Raw genomic sequence first — 18,681 nt, 5'->3', positions numbered from 1 at the left:
TATATAAATATATATGGTTAAATAAGATATATAATTAAAATTAATTTGATCTTTTAGAAAATTGTTTTAATGTAGCTACTAGAAAATTTTATTTCATTTATTTAAGATTATTTTGCCACTAAAGACAGAACTTATAAATTTTTTTTTAAATAGAGATGGGGTTTTACCATATTGCCCAGGCTGATCTTGAACTCCTGAGCTCAAGAGATCCTCTCACTTCAGCCTCCCAAACTGCTGGGATTACAGGCATGAGCCACCATGCCCGGCTGAACATTTTAAATTGCGTATGTTGTTCATATTATATTTCTGTTGGGCAGCAATGCTCTAAACCTAGTCAAGTTCTCAGTCCTCATGCAAGAAAGAAACTAAACCAGTATCAGGGGTAGGAACATTAGCTCAGGGACAAATGATGAGAATCTCACATGTATAAAAAGCTTTGGAGACCAACTAACCATGGAGGTCAAATAGTTTTCAACTTCTGATCAACTACAGTGACTGCATGGAGCAAAACATAGAAAACAAATTCTGAGCAGGGATGGTGAGGGAAGGCAAGGGTTGAAAAACTACTTGTTGGCCAGGCATGGTGGCTCACGTCTGTAATCCCAGCACTTTGGGAGGCCAAGGTGGGAGGATCACTTGAGGTCAGGAGTTCGAGACCAGCTTGGCCAACATGGTGAAGCCCTGTCTCTACTAAAAATACAAAATTAGCCAGGTGTGGTAATGGGTGCCTGTAATCCCAGCTACTCGTGAGGCTAAGGCAGGAGGGTCACTTGAGCCTGGAAGGCAGAGGTTGCAGTGAGCTGAGATAGCACCACTACACTCCAGCCTAGGTGGCAGAGTGAGACGCTATCTCAAAAAAAGAAAAAAGAAAAACTACCTGTTGGTACAATGTCTGGTGTTTGGGTGATGGGTACACTAGAAGCCCAGCCACCACCATTATACATCTAATACCCATGTAACAAACAAGCACATGTACCTCCTAAATCTAAAATTTTTAAAATAAACATAGCTAAACATAGAAAAGGTAATGCAGTGTGCTATGATTTTACAAGGGCAACAATGCCACTAGATGACAGACATTTCCAGTCCCATTATTACAATCTTATGGGACCACTGTCACATATGCCATCTGTTACTCATGGAAACATCCTTACATAGCATGTGACTGTATTACTATGGGGGCTGTCAAATTGTTATTTTCTAATTTAATCATTATTTCTACTTTTATCAGTTCACATTTTACTGTAAGAAAGGGCTTTCTTTAAATGTGGCACATACATACCACGGAATACTATGCAGCCATAAAAAAAAATGAGTTCATGTCTTTTGTAGGGACATGGATGAAGCTGGAAACCATCATTCTCAGCAAGTTAACACAGGAACAGAAAACCAAACACCGTATGTGCTCACTCACAGGTGGGAGTTGAACGATGAGAACATATGGACACAGGGAGGGGAACATCACACACTGGGGTCTGTCGGGGGGTGGGGGACAAGGGAAGGGAGAGCATTAGGACAAATACCGAATGCATGCAGGGCCTAAAACCTAGATGACAAGTTGATAGGTGCAGCAAACCACCATGGCACACGTATACCCATGTAACCAACCTGCACGTTCTGTACATGTATCCCAGAACTTAAAGCACAAGTTTGAAAAATAGGCCTTTCTTTTATCCCCTATTTATTTATTCATTCATTCTAACAGTATGGGCTCATAAATTTTTATTTTATAGTAGTCTCCCCTTATTTGTAGTTTTGTTTTCCATGATTTCAATTACCCTAAGTCAACCATGGTCTGAAAATATTAAATGGAAAATTCCAGAAATAAACAATTCATAAGTTAAAAAAAAAAAAAGGATTCTGAGGTGAGATCCAGGCTCAACAAAAAATGGGTAGGTGATTGAATAGTGATATCTGCCATGGATACAGTATAGAGTAATGCCACACATGTTGTATGTTTGTCATCCTTCCTTTCATCTTATGCCACATTTTATAGATAAAGGTAGATTGAAGCCTAGAGAGGTCATGGGGGTTGCCCAAGGTCACACAGCTAGCAAAAAAACCTGTGAAGCAGCAGAAGAGAGGTGTGGGGAGCACAGCGTTCCCTACTTCCACCCACCTGTGTTTTCCTCGTCCTCCTGCCTGCTGGGGTTCAGGGCCATGACCTGTACAGTCACAGAGTTTCGAGACACGGTGCCACCACTGTGTCCCGGAGGCCACACCTTGTGGGTCTGCATGTGTTTCTTAACATTAGACTTCTGGGCAAAGGCACGGCCACACGCAATGCACTGGAAGGGCTTCTCACCGGTGTGGCTGTGGAAGACAAGCTTGTCAGTGCCCTCCTGCAGGAACGGGGATGAGGCCTCAGTCCAGGAGCTCACAGCCACCAGGAAGGCCCAGAAAGAATATCCAGATGCCGCTGGCCACCATTCTGACATCACAGGGACAAGCCCCCTCACTAAGGCAGGCAGACCAGAGATGGAAAGACCCTGGGTTCTGGGTCACATTACTGAGCTGCTCATCAACAAACTCTGGAGCCGCCCTCCTCTGGCCATCTCATGCTGTGAGAGAACATTTCCTAATTGTTCAAGCCCATTTAAATGAGGACTTCTGGCCTGGCACAGTAGTTCACACCTGTAATCCCAGCACTTTGGGAGGCTGAGGCAGGTGGATCACTTGAGGAGTTTGAGACCAGCCTAGGCAACATGATGAAACCCTGTTTCTACAAAAAATACAAAAATTAGCTAGGTGTGGTGGTGCGAGCCTGTGGTCTCAGCTACTCAGAAGGCTGAGGTAGGAGGATAGCTTGAGCCTGGGAGGTTGAGGCTGCAATGAGCTGAGATTACACCACTGCATTCCAGCCTGGGCAACAGAGCAAGGCCCTGTCTCAAAAAAGAGAAAAAAAATTAAAATCATTAAAATAAAATAAAATACAAAATTCAGTTTCTCAGTCTCACTAGCCACATTCCAAGAGCTCAACAGCCATGTATTGTCAGTAGCTACCATACTGGACAGTGCCAATTTGAGCATTTCTTTTTTTCTTTTTTTTTTTTTTTGAGACAGAGTCTCACTCTGTCACCCAGGCTAGAGTGCACTGGCGCGATCTCGGCTCACTGCAACCTCCGCCTCCTTGGTTCAAGGGATTCTCCTGTCTCAGCCTCTGGAGTAGCTGGGTCTATAAGCACCTGCCACCATGCCCAACTAATTTTTGTATTTTTAGTAGAGACAGGGTTTCATCATGTTGGCCAGGCTGGTCTCAAACCCCTGACCTGAAGTGATCCACCCACCTCAAGATTCCCAAAGTGCTGGGATTACAGGTGAGCCACCGTGCCTGGCCCAATTTGAGCATTTCTATAGCTACAGAGAGTTCTCTTGGACAGTGACAGCACTCGTGTAGAACAGTTCTCAACTGAGGCCAGTTTTGCCCTCCAGGGGACATCTGCCATTTTTTATTGTCACAGCTGTAGCTGCAGTACTACTAGCATCTAATAGTTAGAGGCCAGGGATGCTCCTGAACATTCCAAGATGTGCAGGTCAGCTCCCTACAGGAAAGAATGATGTGATCCAAGATCCACAATGTCAGTAGTGCCAAGACTGAAAAACCCTTGTCTAAATAGAAGCTGTTGCCGGCCATGGCTGGAATCTGAGGTTTGTTCTCTCTCTCTCTGTTTCTCTCTCTCTCCCTCTCTCTCTCTCTTCTTCTGTTGTAAGAGATGAGCATGTATACCAAAGGTGTTAAAGACCAAATTATACCAAATTGAGGTTTTCTCTATGACTCCCTAAGGACTGAAATTGCAAAGGGAATAATTTTCCCACTATATCTTTCAGAACTTTTCAACCCCATATTCATGAACCACCAAAAATCATCTCATCGGCCGGGCGTGGTGGCTCACTCCTGTAGTTCCAGCACTTTGAGAGGCCGAGGAGGGCAGATCACCTGAGGTTGGGAGTTCGAGACCAGGCTGACCAACATGGAGAAACCCCATCTCTACTAAAAATACAAAATTAGCCAGGTGTGGTGGCACATGCCTGTAATCCCAGCTACTTGGGAGGCTGAGGCAGGGGTATCACATGAACCCAGGAGTCAGAGGTTGCAGTGAGCTGAGATCGCACCATTGCATTCCGGCCTGGGCAACAAGAGCAAAACTCAGTCTCAAAAAGAAAAAAAAAATCATCTCATGTACCAGTGCATCTCACTGTGCGAGAAACGCTGAACAAGCCCACCCTCCCCTTCCACAGACGGAAAAACCAAGGCCCAGAAGGGATCCCCGCATGGTTAGTCTGGAGGGAGCACAGAGTCCACAGAGTCCTATTTGCAAAGTATGGTAGCCCTGGCAGGCCAGTCTGTTCTGCAGAGGGGAGGCCTAAGACAGCCCTAACACATCTGTGAAGCCCCTCTGGGTTCAATGCTTTTCTTCCCCTACACGGCCCATCCCTGACCTTCCCAGTCTCTATGGGCAGGTCACACAGCTTTCACAGGTCCCTCCCACAGCTCCTGAGATAGAAGAGGAAAACCACCCAACCTGGACTACAGCCTGAACACGCAAGTGCGGCCTGGGTCACCCCACAGGCTAGGGGCTGAGAAGGGAGTCTCGCTTCCAGCGCAGATGGTCCCAGCCATACCTGCCCAGGAGCCACCTGCCTCACCATGCATGTGTACCTTCGGATGTGCTGCTGCAGGTCAAAGTTTTTGGTGAATGACTTGTCACAGTATGAGCACTTGAGTTTCTGAGCCTTTGGCTTCCCTGCAGCTGAAAGACAAGTGGAAGGAGGGGACAATGAGGCTGGGGGTGCAGCTCAGGGCGCAAAGAGCAGCCTCCGGCTACTGTACCTGAGCCGGACAATGCACACCCCGAGGAAGTCTACGCCCATGCACAGGCCAGGGAGGAGACATAGGAGAGCTTCACAGGGCCTGGGGAGGAAAGCCTAGGATATGCTCCAGCTGGGAAAGCAAGACAAATTCTTCAAAGGCTCCCCTCTGCCCTACAATCAAATCTACCCTCTTTGCCATGGCCCACAGCGCTCTGCATCCCCTCACTCCTGACAACCTCATCATTCTGTCCATCCAGCTGCAGTGAACTCCCAGCTAATCTTGCTAACCTTAAAAGACCTCAAGCACGTTCCTGCCTCTGGGCCTTTGCACCTGCTGTTCCCCCTTGCCTAGAATGCCTGTCCCACAGATACCCACAAGGCTGCTTCCTTCTCCTTCCCACGTGAATAGTTAGAAGCATTTTCCAGCCTCTCCCTAGTTGTTCTCAATCATTAGACCCATTAACCTCCTTCCTGGAGCAACCCAGAAATATTTATTTATTTATTCCCTGTCTCTTCCATGAAACTGAAGACAGAAGGAATCACAGACCAAGAGAGACTACATTCCAGTGCCTGACACAGGGCCTGGCACAAAGATGCTCAATACATCATTGCGGAAGGAAGGAAGGGAAGGAGTAGTTGACTGGAAAGCCGCTGAAAAATTCTCAATTTCTATCCTTTCCATCTGCTGCCTGCTCTGACACCACCTCCCACCCCATACTTAGCATCTGCATTAGGATGGCAGATACTACTGCTTGCCTAATATCCACTCCCTCCTTCACTCCTCACAAATCCCATAATAGGAGTATGAATGTCCCCAGCCAAAAGAGACACTTCCCAGTTTCTCTTGCAGCTAGGTATGGCCATGTGACTAAGTTTTCAGAAATGAGATATGAGCAAAAATATCAAACAGAACTTCTAGAAGCTGGGAGAAGCCCCTTTTATCCTTCCCTTTCCCTTCTTCTTACTGCCTGGAATATTAAAGTGATGACCGGAGCTCCAGCAGCTATCGTGGACAATGAGGCACCAGGATAACTGATACCATGTTTGGAGGTGGTGGAAACAGAAAGACAGAAGAAATGAGGGTGCCTGGTGCCCATGCAGTCACATGATCCCCAGATTGTCTGGCTTCTGGCCTTGACTCACACAGGAGATAAACAAAATTCTATCATTTTGAAGTCATTGCTGTTTTGAATTTTCTATTACATGCAACCAAAGTTGAACTACCATAAAAGGGAAGACCAGAACCAAGCAGCTTGTGGATTGACCAATGCTGAGGAAAGATGCCCATGGCAGGCTGGAGGCCCACCTTCCGGGAGTCCCCTGGCACCTTTAGCCCGTCGGGTCTTCAGTGTTGATGGAGAATCAAAGGTGGCCACCGTGCCCCTGGTGGCGGTGGTCATGGGGGCAGCGGGGTTTGGTCCTTTGGGTTTGAATCCCTGTTTGCCAGGGCTGTACACTGCGGGGGTGGGGTATACTGGAGCTTCCACACACTGGTTTGGCACCTAGAAGGACAACACAGTCAAGGAAAAAGCCCTGCCAGGGGAGGGGAAGAGCTCCCAGCCAGGGACACTCTCCCTGCCTCCCTGGCTGACCTCAGCCACTCTCCCCTACATCACCATCACAGCCCCTCCACCTGGCCCGGTCACCCAAGTCACTCCCAAGCCCCCTTAGAACTTCATGAAGCCAGGAGGCCAGAACAGCTATGGAGCCAGGCTGCCTGGGTTCAAATCTTGACTCTTCCACTTAGCACCTAAGTGACCTTAGGCATCTTTTTAATTTCTCTGTCTCAGTTTCCACATCTGTAAAATGGGACTCATCATAGTACCCCTCTCACGCGGTTACTGTGAAGATTAAATGAAGCAACACATAAAGGGCTTAGAACAGTGACTGGCACAGAGTGAGCATGCAATACACATTAGCTGTTATTATTGCCATGCCTATTCTTATCAGTGGTACTTTCCTAGCACAAGAGAACTAGGTGGCTGGGCACGGTGACTCACACCTGTAATCCCAGCACTTTGGGAGACCAAGGTGGGCAGATCACCTGAGGTCAGGAGTTTGAGACCAGCCTGGCCAACATGGTGAGACCCCGTCTCTACTAAAAATACAAAAATTAGCCAGGCATGGTGTTGTGTGCCTGTAATCCCAGCTACTCAGGAGGCTAAGGCAGGAGAATCCCTTGAGCCTGGGAGGCGGAGGTTGCGGTGGGCCAAGATCGCGCCACTGCACTCCAGCCTGGGCGATGGAGTGAGACTCTGTCTCAAAAAAAAAAGAGAACCAGGAAGTCAGAGGGGTCTGTGTTCCCCCAGCTGCTCCAATTCCTGACTGAGACTACCCAATGCCACAGTAGCAGGCTTCCCTTCACTGAGAACTGAAACCACAAGAAATTACCAAATGAATTCCGGGGCATTCAGATTTAGTTAACACTAAGCTTACATCCCCATACTGGGACATTGTAAAGAATTCATTTATTCAGCCTTTTTTTTTTTTCTTACTCTGTTGCCCAGGCTGGAATACAATGATGTGATATCTCGGCTCACTGCAGCCTTGACCTCCAGGCTCAAGCAACCATCCTGCCTCACCCCACTAAATAGCTGGGAGAACAGGCACACACCATCACGCCCAGCTAATTTTTATGTATTTTGTAGAGACGAGATTTCACCATGTTGCCCAAGCTGGTCTCAAACTCCTGAGCTTAAGTGATCCACCCACCTCGGGCTCCCAAAGTGCAGGGATTACAGGCGTGAGCCACTGTGCCTGGCCTATTCATCATTCATTGGTCTTCCTGAGGTGTCCTATCCAAGATTTCTGGTCAGGCACGATGGCTCATGCCTGCAATTCCAGCACTTGGGGAGGCCAAGGAAGGAGGATCACTTGAGCACAAGAGCTTGAGACTAGCCTGGGCAACATAGGGAGAGCTGATCTCCACAAAACATTTAAAAAATTAGATGGGCATGGTGGCGCATGCCTGTAGTCCCAGTTACTTAGGAGGCTGAAATGGGAGAATCAACTGAGCCTGGGAGATTGAGACTGTGGTGAGCCGTGATCACACCACTGCACTCCAGCCTGGATGACAGAGTAAGACTCTGTATCAAAAAAAAAAAAAAAAAGAACTCAACTCAGCAAAATACCCAAAGTTGAAAAAATATTTCAAACAAATACAAATAAATAGAAAGCTACAGTTGGAGTAATAAAATCAAAGCTGAAAAAAAGGTAAAATAATAATAATAATTATTATAAAATCTGGCTGGGTGTGGTGGCTCATGCTTGTAATCCCAGCACTCTGGGAGGCTGAGGTGAGAGGATCACTTGAGGCCAGGAGATGGAGACCAACCTGGGCTAAAGTGAGACCCCCATCTCTAATTTAAAAAAAAAAAAAAAAAAAAACCCTCTGCAGAAATACCTTGCCTGGTTTCTATTTTCCTGACCAAACCCTGACCAATATAGCACTCAAATACTTGTTGGGCCAGGTGCGGTGGCTCACACCTGTAATCCCAACACTTTGGGAGGCTGAGGCAGGAAGATCACCTGAGGCCAGGAGTTCGAGACCAGCCTGGTCATCATGGCAAAACCCATTTCTACTAAAAATACAAAAAAATTTAGCTGGGTGTGGTAGCTCAGGCCTGTAATACCAGCTACTTGGGAGGCTGAGGTACGAGAATCACTTGAATCTGAGAGGTGGAGGCTGCAGTGAGCCAAGATCGCACCACTGCACTCCAGCCTGGGCGACAGAGTGAGACTCTGTCTCAAATAAATAAATAAATACTTGTCACGTGAATAAATTCAGCCATCACTCAAGGCATTACTGAGTAATTAATGTGACTGCCACTGGCATAGGCTCTTATTATCCTCAACAGCTCTTCAGGGAGCGTTCCCATTTTAGAGGAGTGCAAACTGAGGTCAGACAGTCCAGTGTAAGGTATCTACTCTAGGAGTGCTCTGCTAGGTGCTAAGGATGCAAAGTCTAATAAGACTCAGGCCCTGCCCTCAAATATCACCCTCATCTATATGGAAAATCAACAGCAGCAGCTCCCACTGTGCTGGTCCTCTCTGGGCTGGTCCCCTCTGACTACCACAAGCCACCAGCATTATCTCAGCATCCCGCTAACTTAACTTTTTCTCAACGCAATAAATTCCCTAGAGAAGCTTGCTCTATTCTCCCAGGAGAGGGCAAATCCCCTTGCAGCCCCTCAGAAATCACATGACTGCCTTGTGGTAGGATCTTCCCACTGGTCTGGGCTCTCTTTATTCAGAGACTACCTGACAGGGGATGTCCTGGCTGGATTCTATGGTAAGTCTGAGTTAGTGTGATTTCTAGTGCAGTGGATTGTTTCTGTCATAACCATACCCTCCAGCACTGGTGTCTTGGAAGGTTCTGTGAACTCAGTGCATTTCGAGTAGATAGCCTGTAGCTTAGAGCTCATCTGCAGGGAATTACTATGGTACATTGATTGTATTATGGCCCCAGTTCTTCACCCCTCCCCGTACCCATGCCTTTGCAGTGTGACTTTGCAGCTCCTCCCATCAAGAGGTGGCATCTATTTCCCTACCTGCACTATCTAAGCTGGCCTTGTGATCTGCTTTGGCCAGTAGACGTGATTCTGTGTTACTTACAAGCCTAAACCTCAAAAGGCCTTGGGCATTTCTGCCTGCATTTTTGCACCTCCACCATGGCCATGAGAACCTAGTGAAGGATGAGAGTCACACAGAACAGAGCTGAGTCACGCCACTTGTCCCAGCCCAGGCCATCCTAGAGCAGCTGACAGCCAGCCAACCTTCAGACATATGAGTGAGCCCAGCCAAGACCCGCAGTTGTCTAGCTGACCACTGCAAACACGTGAACAATAAACACTTTTGCTATATGCCACTGATGCCTGATGGATATTTCTTACCCAGCAATAGCTAACTGATACACCTAGCTTATTAAAAACTGTAAGAGACACTTAGGCAGATAATTATTTTGAATCTTTTTTCATTTTTTGCCCGAAAAGGTAGGCATTCTCTGACTGTTCTGAGCATTACCTACAAGCAGCTTATATTTCTGCTACAACCTGCACTCCATTCCACCTTCTCATGGCTTGCGTCTTACATCTGTGGGTGTGATGCTTTGATTAAAGTCCTTCTCCCCCGTGATGTGGCCGGGACTGGATCTAGTTTTCATGGTATCCCCAGCACAGTGCCTGGCACACAGCTGGTGCTCAGGATGGGTCCAGGTTGGCCATGATGTCCATGACCAGTGTCCTCTTCCACCCTGCCCCCTCTGCTCACCTCCAGGGGTGGGTAGGGCTGCATCCCCAGCGCCTGGATCTCCACTGTTCCACTCCCAGCCAGGGGCGCAGCAGCACTGTACACCTCCACCACACCGCTCCCACCAGGGTTGGGACGCCCGGGGGGGCCCAGGCTCTGGGGTGGAGGTGGCGGGGGCTGAGGTGGTGGTGGTGGGGGCAGTGGTGGAGGAGGTGGAGGAGGGGGTGGAGGCTGAGTGAGGTAGCTGGGCACGGAATGCATGTTCAGGCTGCTCTGAAATCAGAAAAGAAAAAGTGTTACAGCCTCTTGATACTAGTTGTCTTATTGGGAAGGAAGGACATTTGCTTTAGCCAGCCAGGTGGAAAGAACAGCTACTCACCAGGCAGCTCAGGGGAGGGGCTAAGAGAGGTTGGGGAAACAAAGTCATGGGAGAATTCAAAGGAAGCCTCAGCTTGGTGCTGCTATCCCTTTTCCCTATGAAAGTTGGCAAAAATGACCTCACTGATACACAAAAGAGTTAATATAGCAGCCTAATGTTGCTATCTTAAGAAGGGCTTCCCTTTCCAACTTGGACCTGGCAGAACAGCTCCCACAAAGAAGGGTGGCGAGAAGAAAAAGGGCCATTCTGCCATCAACGAGGTGGTGACCCAAGAATACACCAAAAACATTGGCAAGCGCATCCATGGAGTGGGCTTCAAGAAGCGTGCCCCTCAGGCACTCAAAGAGATTCGGAAATTTGCCATAAAGGAGATGGGAACTCCAGATGTGTGCATTGATACCACGCTCAACAAAGCTGTCTGAGCCAAAGGAATAAGGAATGTCCCATACTGGATCCGTGTGCGGTTGTCCAGAAAACGTAATGAGGATGAAGATTCACCAAATAAGCTCTATACTTTGGTTACCTATGTACCTGTTACCACTTTCAAAAATCTACAGTCAAAGTGGAAGAGAACTAATCGCTGATCGTCAAATACCTCAAATAAAGTGATAAAATTGCAAAAAATAAAAATAAAAAAGGGCTTGCTTGCAGCACTAGCTCGTGACTGGGACCTGAGAACCTGGCTTGTGGGACATCTCCTTTGTTGACAAGGCTTGTTTTGCCACCTGGGGCACTGTTCTATGGTACCAGCTTACGTAGACTGTTTAGACAAAATATGTGATTCATGGTGAACACTTCCTTCTCTTCTGGGAGTCTGGAATTTTGGTCATGGTGGCTGGTCACCTACATGACCAATCCCTAACAGAAACCCTGGCCTTGGGCTTGGCGCAGTGGCTCACACCTGTAATCTCAGCACTTTGGGAGGCCGAGGCAGGTGGAGTCCAGGAATTCGAGACAGCCTGGGCAACGTGGCGAAACCCCATCTCTACTGAAAATACAAAAACATTAGCCAGGCATAGTGGTGCACACCTGTAGTCCCAGCTACTTGGGAGGCTGAGGTGGGAGAATCACCTGAGCCCAGGGAGGCGGAGGTCGCAGTGAGCCGAAATCGCACCACTGCACTCCAGCCAGGGCAGTTGAAATGAGACCCTGTCTCAGAAAAAAGAAAAAAAAAAAAAAAAAACCCTGGCTTTGGAGTCTTAAGTGTGTCTCCCTGTGTAGAAACCCGGCACACATGTTTCTAGACTTCACTGCTGCAGGAAGAACTGTGCTCTGTGCAACCTCTCCCCTCCTCCCAAGACAGAGAACTCTGGATTCCTCCAGATTCCAAAGTGTCTTTTTCCCTTGCTGATCTTGCTGTGTGTTCCTTTGCTGTAATAAACCACAGCCATGAGTACAACCACCTCTGAGTCCCGTGAGTCTTTCGAGAGAATCATGAATGTATGGGTAGTCGTGAAACGCAACCAGTAACTTCTAGAAATTTATGCTACAAAAAAAAACCAAGCAGATGGGCAAAGACTTCTGTACATGGATGGTGACTCCAGCCATTTTTATAACAGCAAAAAACAACAATGACCTACATGTCTATACATAGAAACTTGGCTAAACAGAAGATGGCCTATCCATACGGTGGAATCCTTTGCAGTTGTTAAAATGATGGTACTGCTGGGTGCAGTGGCTCACACCTGTAATCCCAGCACTTTGGGAGGCAGAGGGAGGAGGATCGCCTGAGCCCAGGAGTTCAAGACCAGCCTGGCAACAGTGAGACTCTGTCTCTAAAAAAAAATTTTTTTTAGGCCAGGCACGGTGGCTCACGCCTGTAATCCCAGCACTTTGGGAGGCCAAGACAGGCAGATCACCTGCGGTCATGAGTTTGAGACCAGCCTGACCAACACAGTGAAACCCCATCTCTACTAAAAATACAAAAATCAGCTGGGTGTGGTGGCGCATACCTGTAATCCCAGCTACTCAGGAGGCTGAGGTAGGAGAATCGCTTGAACCTGGGAGGCAGAAGTTGCAGGGAGCCAAGATCATACCACTTCACTCCAGTCTGGGCAACAGAGCAAGACTCTGTCTCAAAAAAAAAAAAAAAAAAAAAAAAACAAAAACAAAACTCAGGCTGGGGCAGTGGCTCACGCCTGTAATCCCAGCACTTCGGGAGACCAAGGTGGGAGGATCACCTGAGGTCAGGAGTTTGAGACCAGCCTGGCCAACATAGTGAAACCCTGACTCTACTAAAAATACAAAAATTGGCTGGGCACAGTGGCTCAGCTCACGCTTGTAATCCCAGCATTTTGGGAGGCCAAGGTAAGGTCCCCTGAGGTCGGGAGTTCGTGCCAGCCAGGACAACCATGGAGAAAAACCTGTGCTCTACTGAAAAGATACAAAAAAAAAAAAACACCCAGCTGGCTGAAGTGGTGGGCACATGCCTGTAATCCCAGGTACTCAGGAGACTAGAGGCAGAGAATCACTTGAACCCAAGAGGCAGAGGTTGCGCAGTGAGCCAAGATAGCACCACTGCACTCCAGCCTGGGAAACACAGTAAGATTCCCATCTCAAAAAAAAAAAAGGCCGGGCGCGGTTGGCTCAAGCCTGTAATCCCAGCACTTGTGGGAGGCCGGAAGCACGGGCGATCACCGAGGTCCAGGAATCTCGAGACTATCCTGGCTAACACAGTGAGAGACCCCGTCTCTACAAAAATACAGAAAAACGTAGCCGGGCGAGGTGGCCAAGGCGCCTGTACTGCCCAGCTACTCGGGAGGCTGAGGCAGGAGAATGGCGTAAACCTGGGAGGCGGAGCTTGCATGAGCTGAGATCGCCACTGCAACTTCAGCCTGGGGGCGACAGAGCGAGACTCCGCCTCAAAAAAAAAAAAAAAAAAAAAAAGTCAAAATAGCTGCACTGTATTGACAAAGCCCCACATGTTCTGGGTCCCCACCTAGATGTAGCAGCTTCCCACCTATAGCAGAGCTGAACAAGGGGAAGCTGATAGCCTCCCTCAGCATCAGGGAGAGCTGGAGCCAGGCCCCCTTTATTCTACAAGATTCTTAATCTGCAGGAGTTAACGTACAGGTCTGGAATCAAGACCCTGTGAGAAGCTCACACCTTCTTACCTGCACAGGTGGGGGGCCCTGGGGCATGGGCTGGTCCAGGGATGTGAAGGCTGACATGGCAGACATGAGCACATCATCGCTCACCAAGATGTTCCCCTGCACCAGGGTCTGGATCAGTGGGGACGGGGGCACTGTGATGTATGTGGAGATCTGGACAGTGGGAGAGACAGAATGAGTGAGACAGAAACAGAGAGAGAGAGAGAGAGAGAGAGAGACAGAGTGTGTGTGTGCGCAGGTGTGCGTGTGTGCATGTGTGGACATGTCTGAGGCTCTGTAAGTAAGCCGAAAGTATGGCACAAAAGATCCCAGTTCTGGAATCCCACAGACCTGGATTCCATTTCTACCTCTGCTGCTCCCTGCTGTGTGACCCTGGGCAAGTCACTCTACCTCTCTGTACCTCCATTTAATCATCTACCGAATGAGGAGGATAAGGCTGGGCATGGTGGCTCACAACTGTAATCCCAGCATTTTGGGAGGCTGAGGCAACTGAATCATTTGAACCCATTTTGGGAGGCTGAGGCAGGTGAATCACTTGAACCCAGGAGTTCAAGATCAGCCTGGGCAACATGGTGAAACGCTGTCTCTACAAGAAAAATACAAAAATTAGCCAGTGTGGTTTTGTGCACAGCTGGTGTGGTTTTAGAGACTCTGTCTCTAAAAATAAACAAACAAAAACAGAAAGAAAACACAAATGAGGAGAATAACTCACATCTCTCTGCAAAGTACATACCCTATGACTCAGTAATAATACTTCCTTGTATCAGCCGGGCACGGTGGCTCACGCCTGTAATCCCAGCACTTAGGGAGGCCAAGGTGGGCGTATCACGAAGTCAAGAGATCAAGACCATCCTGGCCAACGTGGTGAAACCCCATCTCTACTAAAAATACAAAAAGTATCCAGGCATGGTGGTGCACGCCTGTAGTCCCAGCTACTCAGGAGGCTGAGGCAGGAGAACCGCCTGAACCTGGGAGGTGGAAGTTGCAGTGAGCTGAGATCGCGTCACTGCACTCCAGCCTGGTGACAGAGTGAGACTCCATCTCAAGAGAAAAAAAAAATACTTCCTTGTATCTATCCTAAAGAAACACTGAACACATGTCCACAGAAGTCCACAAGTATCTTAGGTCAAGAAGAATATCCGGCCTGGCGCGGTGGCTCATGTCTGTAATTCCAGCACTTTGGGAGGCCAAGGTATGCGGATCACTTGAGGTCAGGAGTTCGAGACCAGCCTGGCCAACATAGTGAAACCCCATCTCCACTAAAAATACAAAATTTAGCTGGGCGTGTTGGCGGGTGTCTGTAGTCCCAGCTACACAGGAGGCTGAGGCAGGAGAATCACTTGAACCTCAGAGATGGAGGTTGCAGTGAGCCAAGACCAGCCTGAGCTACAGAGTAAGACTTTGTCTCAAAAAAAAAGATAACAGAGGGTGAGGGGAATATTTTCTACTAGCAAAACTCATAGTCAAGCAGTGAGAAAAATGACTATGTTTTATGCCAGAAGATGCCTGTTTCAGTCTCTATGTCCTATAGGTCTGGGGTGAAGGCTTTCATTGTGATGGCAGAAATGATACCTATACAATGAATGAAGATAATGTTCTAAAGAGATAAGGAAAGAAAAGGAAGCCAGTTGAAACTCTGAGCCCTTGACCTGGCATCCTGAGATATGCCCAGCCTCCTTTATGAGGGATCCTGTGATCTCTCTATGAGCCCTGAGCCCGCCGCCCAGGGTGTCTTTGCTCCAGAACCGTGTTTTTGGCTGAGGACTCTGGAAGCTTCCCCAGATGCCTCTAGCCTGGTCCTCTGCTCTGGCCTCCAGACTTGGAAATCTACATTGTCTGCTTCCTCACTGCCTCCACTTAAAGGTCGCAGGCATCTCAGCTTCAACGTGCCCAGCTGAACTCCTGACATCCCCTCAAAACCTTCTCCTCACAGCCTCCTCCCTTCAGTCAGTGGCAACTCTAAATCAGGAGTCCCCCGTGACCCTTCCTGATCTCACACTCCTCACCCAATCAGTTCACAAGTTCTGTCAGCAACACCTTCAAAGTGTTTCTAAAATCTCATTTTCTCACCACCTCCACTGCCAACATGCTGGTCAAGCTACCTGCATCCACTGCCTGGATTTGTGCCACAGCCCCTCAACGGGTCTCCTGGCCTTCTCTCTTGCCTTCCCTCAAAAACTATTATCTGTCCAGCAACCAAAGTGACCTGATTAAAGTCACCATGTCCCTCCTCTTCTTGACAGCCTCCAATAGCTCCCATCTCATTCTCCGTAAAAGCCGCAGTGGCTGGGCATGGTGGCTCACACCTGTTATCCCAGCACTTTGGGAGGCCGAGGCGAGGGGATCACAAGGTCAGGAGATCAAGAGTATCTTGGTCAACATGGTGAAACCCCATCTCTACTAAAAATACAAAAATCAGCCAGGTGTGGTGGCGCGCATCTGTAGTCCCAGCTACTCTGGAGGCTGAGGCAGGAGAATCGCTTGAACCCGGGAGGCGGATGTTGCAGTGAGCTGAGATCACTCCACTGTACTACAGTCTGGGCAACAAGAGTGAAACTCCATCTCAAAAAAACAAAAAAACAAAACAAAAAAAAGCCCCAGACCCCACATGATCTGCCAAGACCCTCCTGCTGCCTCTCCTATCACCTCCCACCTTCCTACTTACTCACTCAGTCCCAGTCACTCTCACCTCCTCGTCGTTGCTGGAACAAACCCGGCACACTCCCACCTCAAGGCCTCTGCATCTGCTGATCTCTGCACCTGGCTCCCACTTCCCCAAACCAGCTGCATGAGTCATCCCCACACCTCCTTAGGTCTATCTGGTATGTTCTTCCTACTGATTTAAGTCACTGCAGAAATTATATAGTACTATTGTTTTAGATTTTAAAAATAATAATATATTATCTACTATTATTCTATAATTTGATTTTTCATACAAAACCTTTTATCTGCTATATAGTATTCTTCCCAGTCACCTCTTCACAGAGCACTTCCCCAAGCACCATAGACAATATGGCAAAACCTCCCACCCCCGTCTGGCATCCCCTATCTCTCTGCATTTAATGTGCTGAAAACGGTACGTGTGCACCATCCATCTCGCCCCATTCCACAAGGGCAGTGACTTGGTCTGTCTTATCTATTGCTACAGCCCCAGTGCCCGGCACAGTGCCTGAACATGACAGGCAGTCAAAAAAGACACATTGAATGAATGAATGAATAAATACCTGGCGATTGGCAGGAGGGGGGGCCTGCTGGACTGCTGTGGGTGCTGCTGAAGGTGTGTAGATGCTGTTGGTGGCCAGGGAGACTGTTGCCAGGGCGGGGGCATTCCCCTGGCACTGTTCCCGCTTGTGGGTCATAAACGCTGGCAGCGAGTTGAATTGCTTCTTACACTTCCCGCAGAGAAAGACATCCTCATCATCTGGGGTCACACCCGCAGGGTAGTGGGAAGAGGCCACAGACAAAGGTCAAGTAATGAATAAAAAGCAAGAATATGTCAAGGGGCATTACAGTATGAAACAGGAGAACTGCAGCTGACCACAAGCAGCAATCTGGGAGGAATGCCGTGACTTGACATGCAGGTGTCAGTCATCATGTGCTTCCTAGGAGTTTTCGAAACCACACAGGTGGCCAGGCGCAGTGGCTCATGCCTGTAATCCCAGCACTTTGTGAGGCCGTGGAGGGTGGATCACCTGAGGTCAGGAGTTCAACACCAGCCTGATCAACATGGCGAAACCCCATCTCCACTAAAAATACAAAAATTAGCTGGGCGCGGTGGTGCACACCTGTAGTCCCAGTTACTTGGGAGGCTGAGGCAGGAGAATTGCTTGAACCTGAGAGGCAGAGGTTGCCATGAGCCCAGATCGTGCCACTGCACTCCAGCCTGGGCAACAGAGCGAGACTCCATCTCAAAAAAAAGAAAAGAAAAAAAAAAAAAACACAAGTTCCTGCAGGGATAGCCGTATGCGGCCAGGTACCAATTAATTAGAAATAAAAAAAAAAGTAAAATGTGTTCACTACAAAGTTGAGAACTTCAGAATCTTTATCCTGTCTGAATTTATTCATCGGTCCCCAAATGAGCCACCTGATCATACTCCTCCATGCCTTTGCATCCACCGTTCGCCCTGCCAGGCTGCCTCTCTGAGGACAACTTGTTCTGCAAGGCTTAGCTTGACTATCACCTCTTCCAAAAAGTCTTTTTTTCTTTTCTTTTTTTTCTTTTTTTTTTTTTTTGGAGACGGGGTCTCGCTCTGTCACTCAGCTCACTGCAAGCTCCGCCTCCCGGGTTTATACCATTCTCCTGCCTCAGCCTCCCGAGTAGCTGGGACTACAGACACCCGCCACCTCGCCCAGCTAGTTTTTTGTATTTTTTAGTAGAGACGGGGTTTCACCGGGTTAGCCAGGATGGTCTCGATCTCCTGACCTCGTGATCCGCCCGTCTCGGCCTCCCAAAGTGCTGGGATTACAGGCTTGAGCCATCGCGCCCGGCTCTTTTTTTTTGAAAGAGAGTTTCACTCTTAGTTGCCTCAGGCTGGAAGTGGCAGTGGGCAACAACATCAGCGCTCTGCAACCTCCGCCTCCCAGATTCATGCGATCTCCCTGCCTCAGCACCCCAGTTTAGCTGGGATTATATGGTGTGCACCACCATGCCCTGCTTAATTTTTGTATTTTTAGTAGTAGACTGGGGTTTCACCATGTTGGCCAGGCTGGTTCGAACTTCCTGACCTCAAGTGATCCACCCACTCTTGGCCTCCCAAAGTGCTGGGATTACAGGCATGAGCCAAGCTGCAGCGCCCTCATCCAGGAAGACTTTCGAAAGCCAGCGGCATGTATTCCTTCCTCTGGCACACCTATTGTATAACAGTTTTCTTATCAATACACAGACTGTGAGTCCCCTAAGGGGAAGGAAATGTAAACTTATTGTATCACTCATAACTACAATATCGCCTGACACAGAGGAGGTTCTCAATGGATGTTTGTTGAATGAATGAAAAACCAAAATAAATGATAGCTACAGTTACACCATCCATTGCTGAGGGCCTACCACAGCTATGCAGTCACTGGGTCAAGCACCCAACATGTGGTAGCCCAGAAATGTCCAATTTGTTATTCAATTCTAATTGTATCCTTTTT

At 48.3% G+C, this 18,681-nt stretch overlaps 1 protein-coding gene and 1 pseudogene across 1 annotated transcript in view; one reads left to right on the top strand and one right to left on the bottom strand.

The window, feature by feature from the left end:
- ZNF341 (zinc finger protein 341) overlaps positions 1 to 18,681 on the bottom strand; it is a 61,114-nt gene that overhangs the window by 29,830 nt on the left and 12,603 nt on the right. The window contains exons 3-9 of the mRNA XM_017877415.1: positions 16,773 to 16,969; positions 13,552 to 13,701; positions 10,081 to 10,332; positions 6,119 to 6,314; positions 4,661 to 4,751; positions 2,110 to 2,313; positions 423 to 447 (exon numbers count right to left, since the gene is read on the bottom strand). Of these exons, the coding sequence (XP_017732904.1) occupies positions 423 to 447; positions 2,110 to 2,313; positions 4,661 to 4,751; positions 6,119 to 6,314; positions 10,081 to 10,332; positions 13,552 to 13,701; positions 16,773 to 16,969 (1,115 nt within the window). The remainder of the gene's footprint in view (positions 1 to 422; positions 448 to 2,109; positions 2,314 to 4,660; positions 4,752 to 6,118; positions 6,315 to 10,080; positions 10,333 to 13,551; positions 13,702 to 16,772; positions 16,970 to 18,681) is intronic.
- Positions 10,485 to 11,362, top strand: LOC108532993 (60S ribosomal protein L31 pseudogene; annotated as a pseudogene).

This window comes from Rhinopithecus bieti, unplaced genomic scaffold (genome assembly GCF_001698545.2).
Source record: "Rhinopithecus bieti isolate Rb0 unplaced genomic scaffold, ASM169854v2 scaffold_65, whole genome shotgun sequence".
NCBI lineage: Eukaryota > Metazoa > Chordata > Mammalia > Primates > Cercopithecidae > Rhinopithecus > Rhinopithecus bieti.
This window is presented reverse-complemented; position numbering and strand designations above follow the sequence as displayed.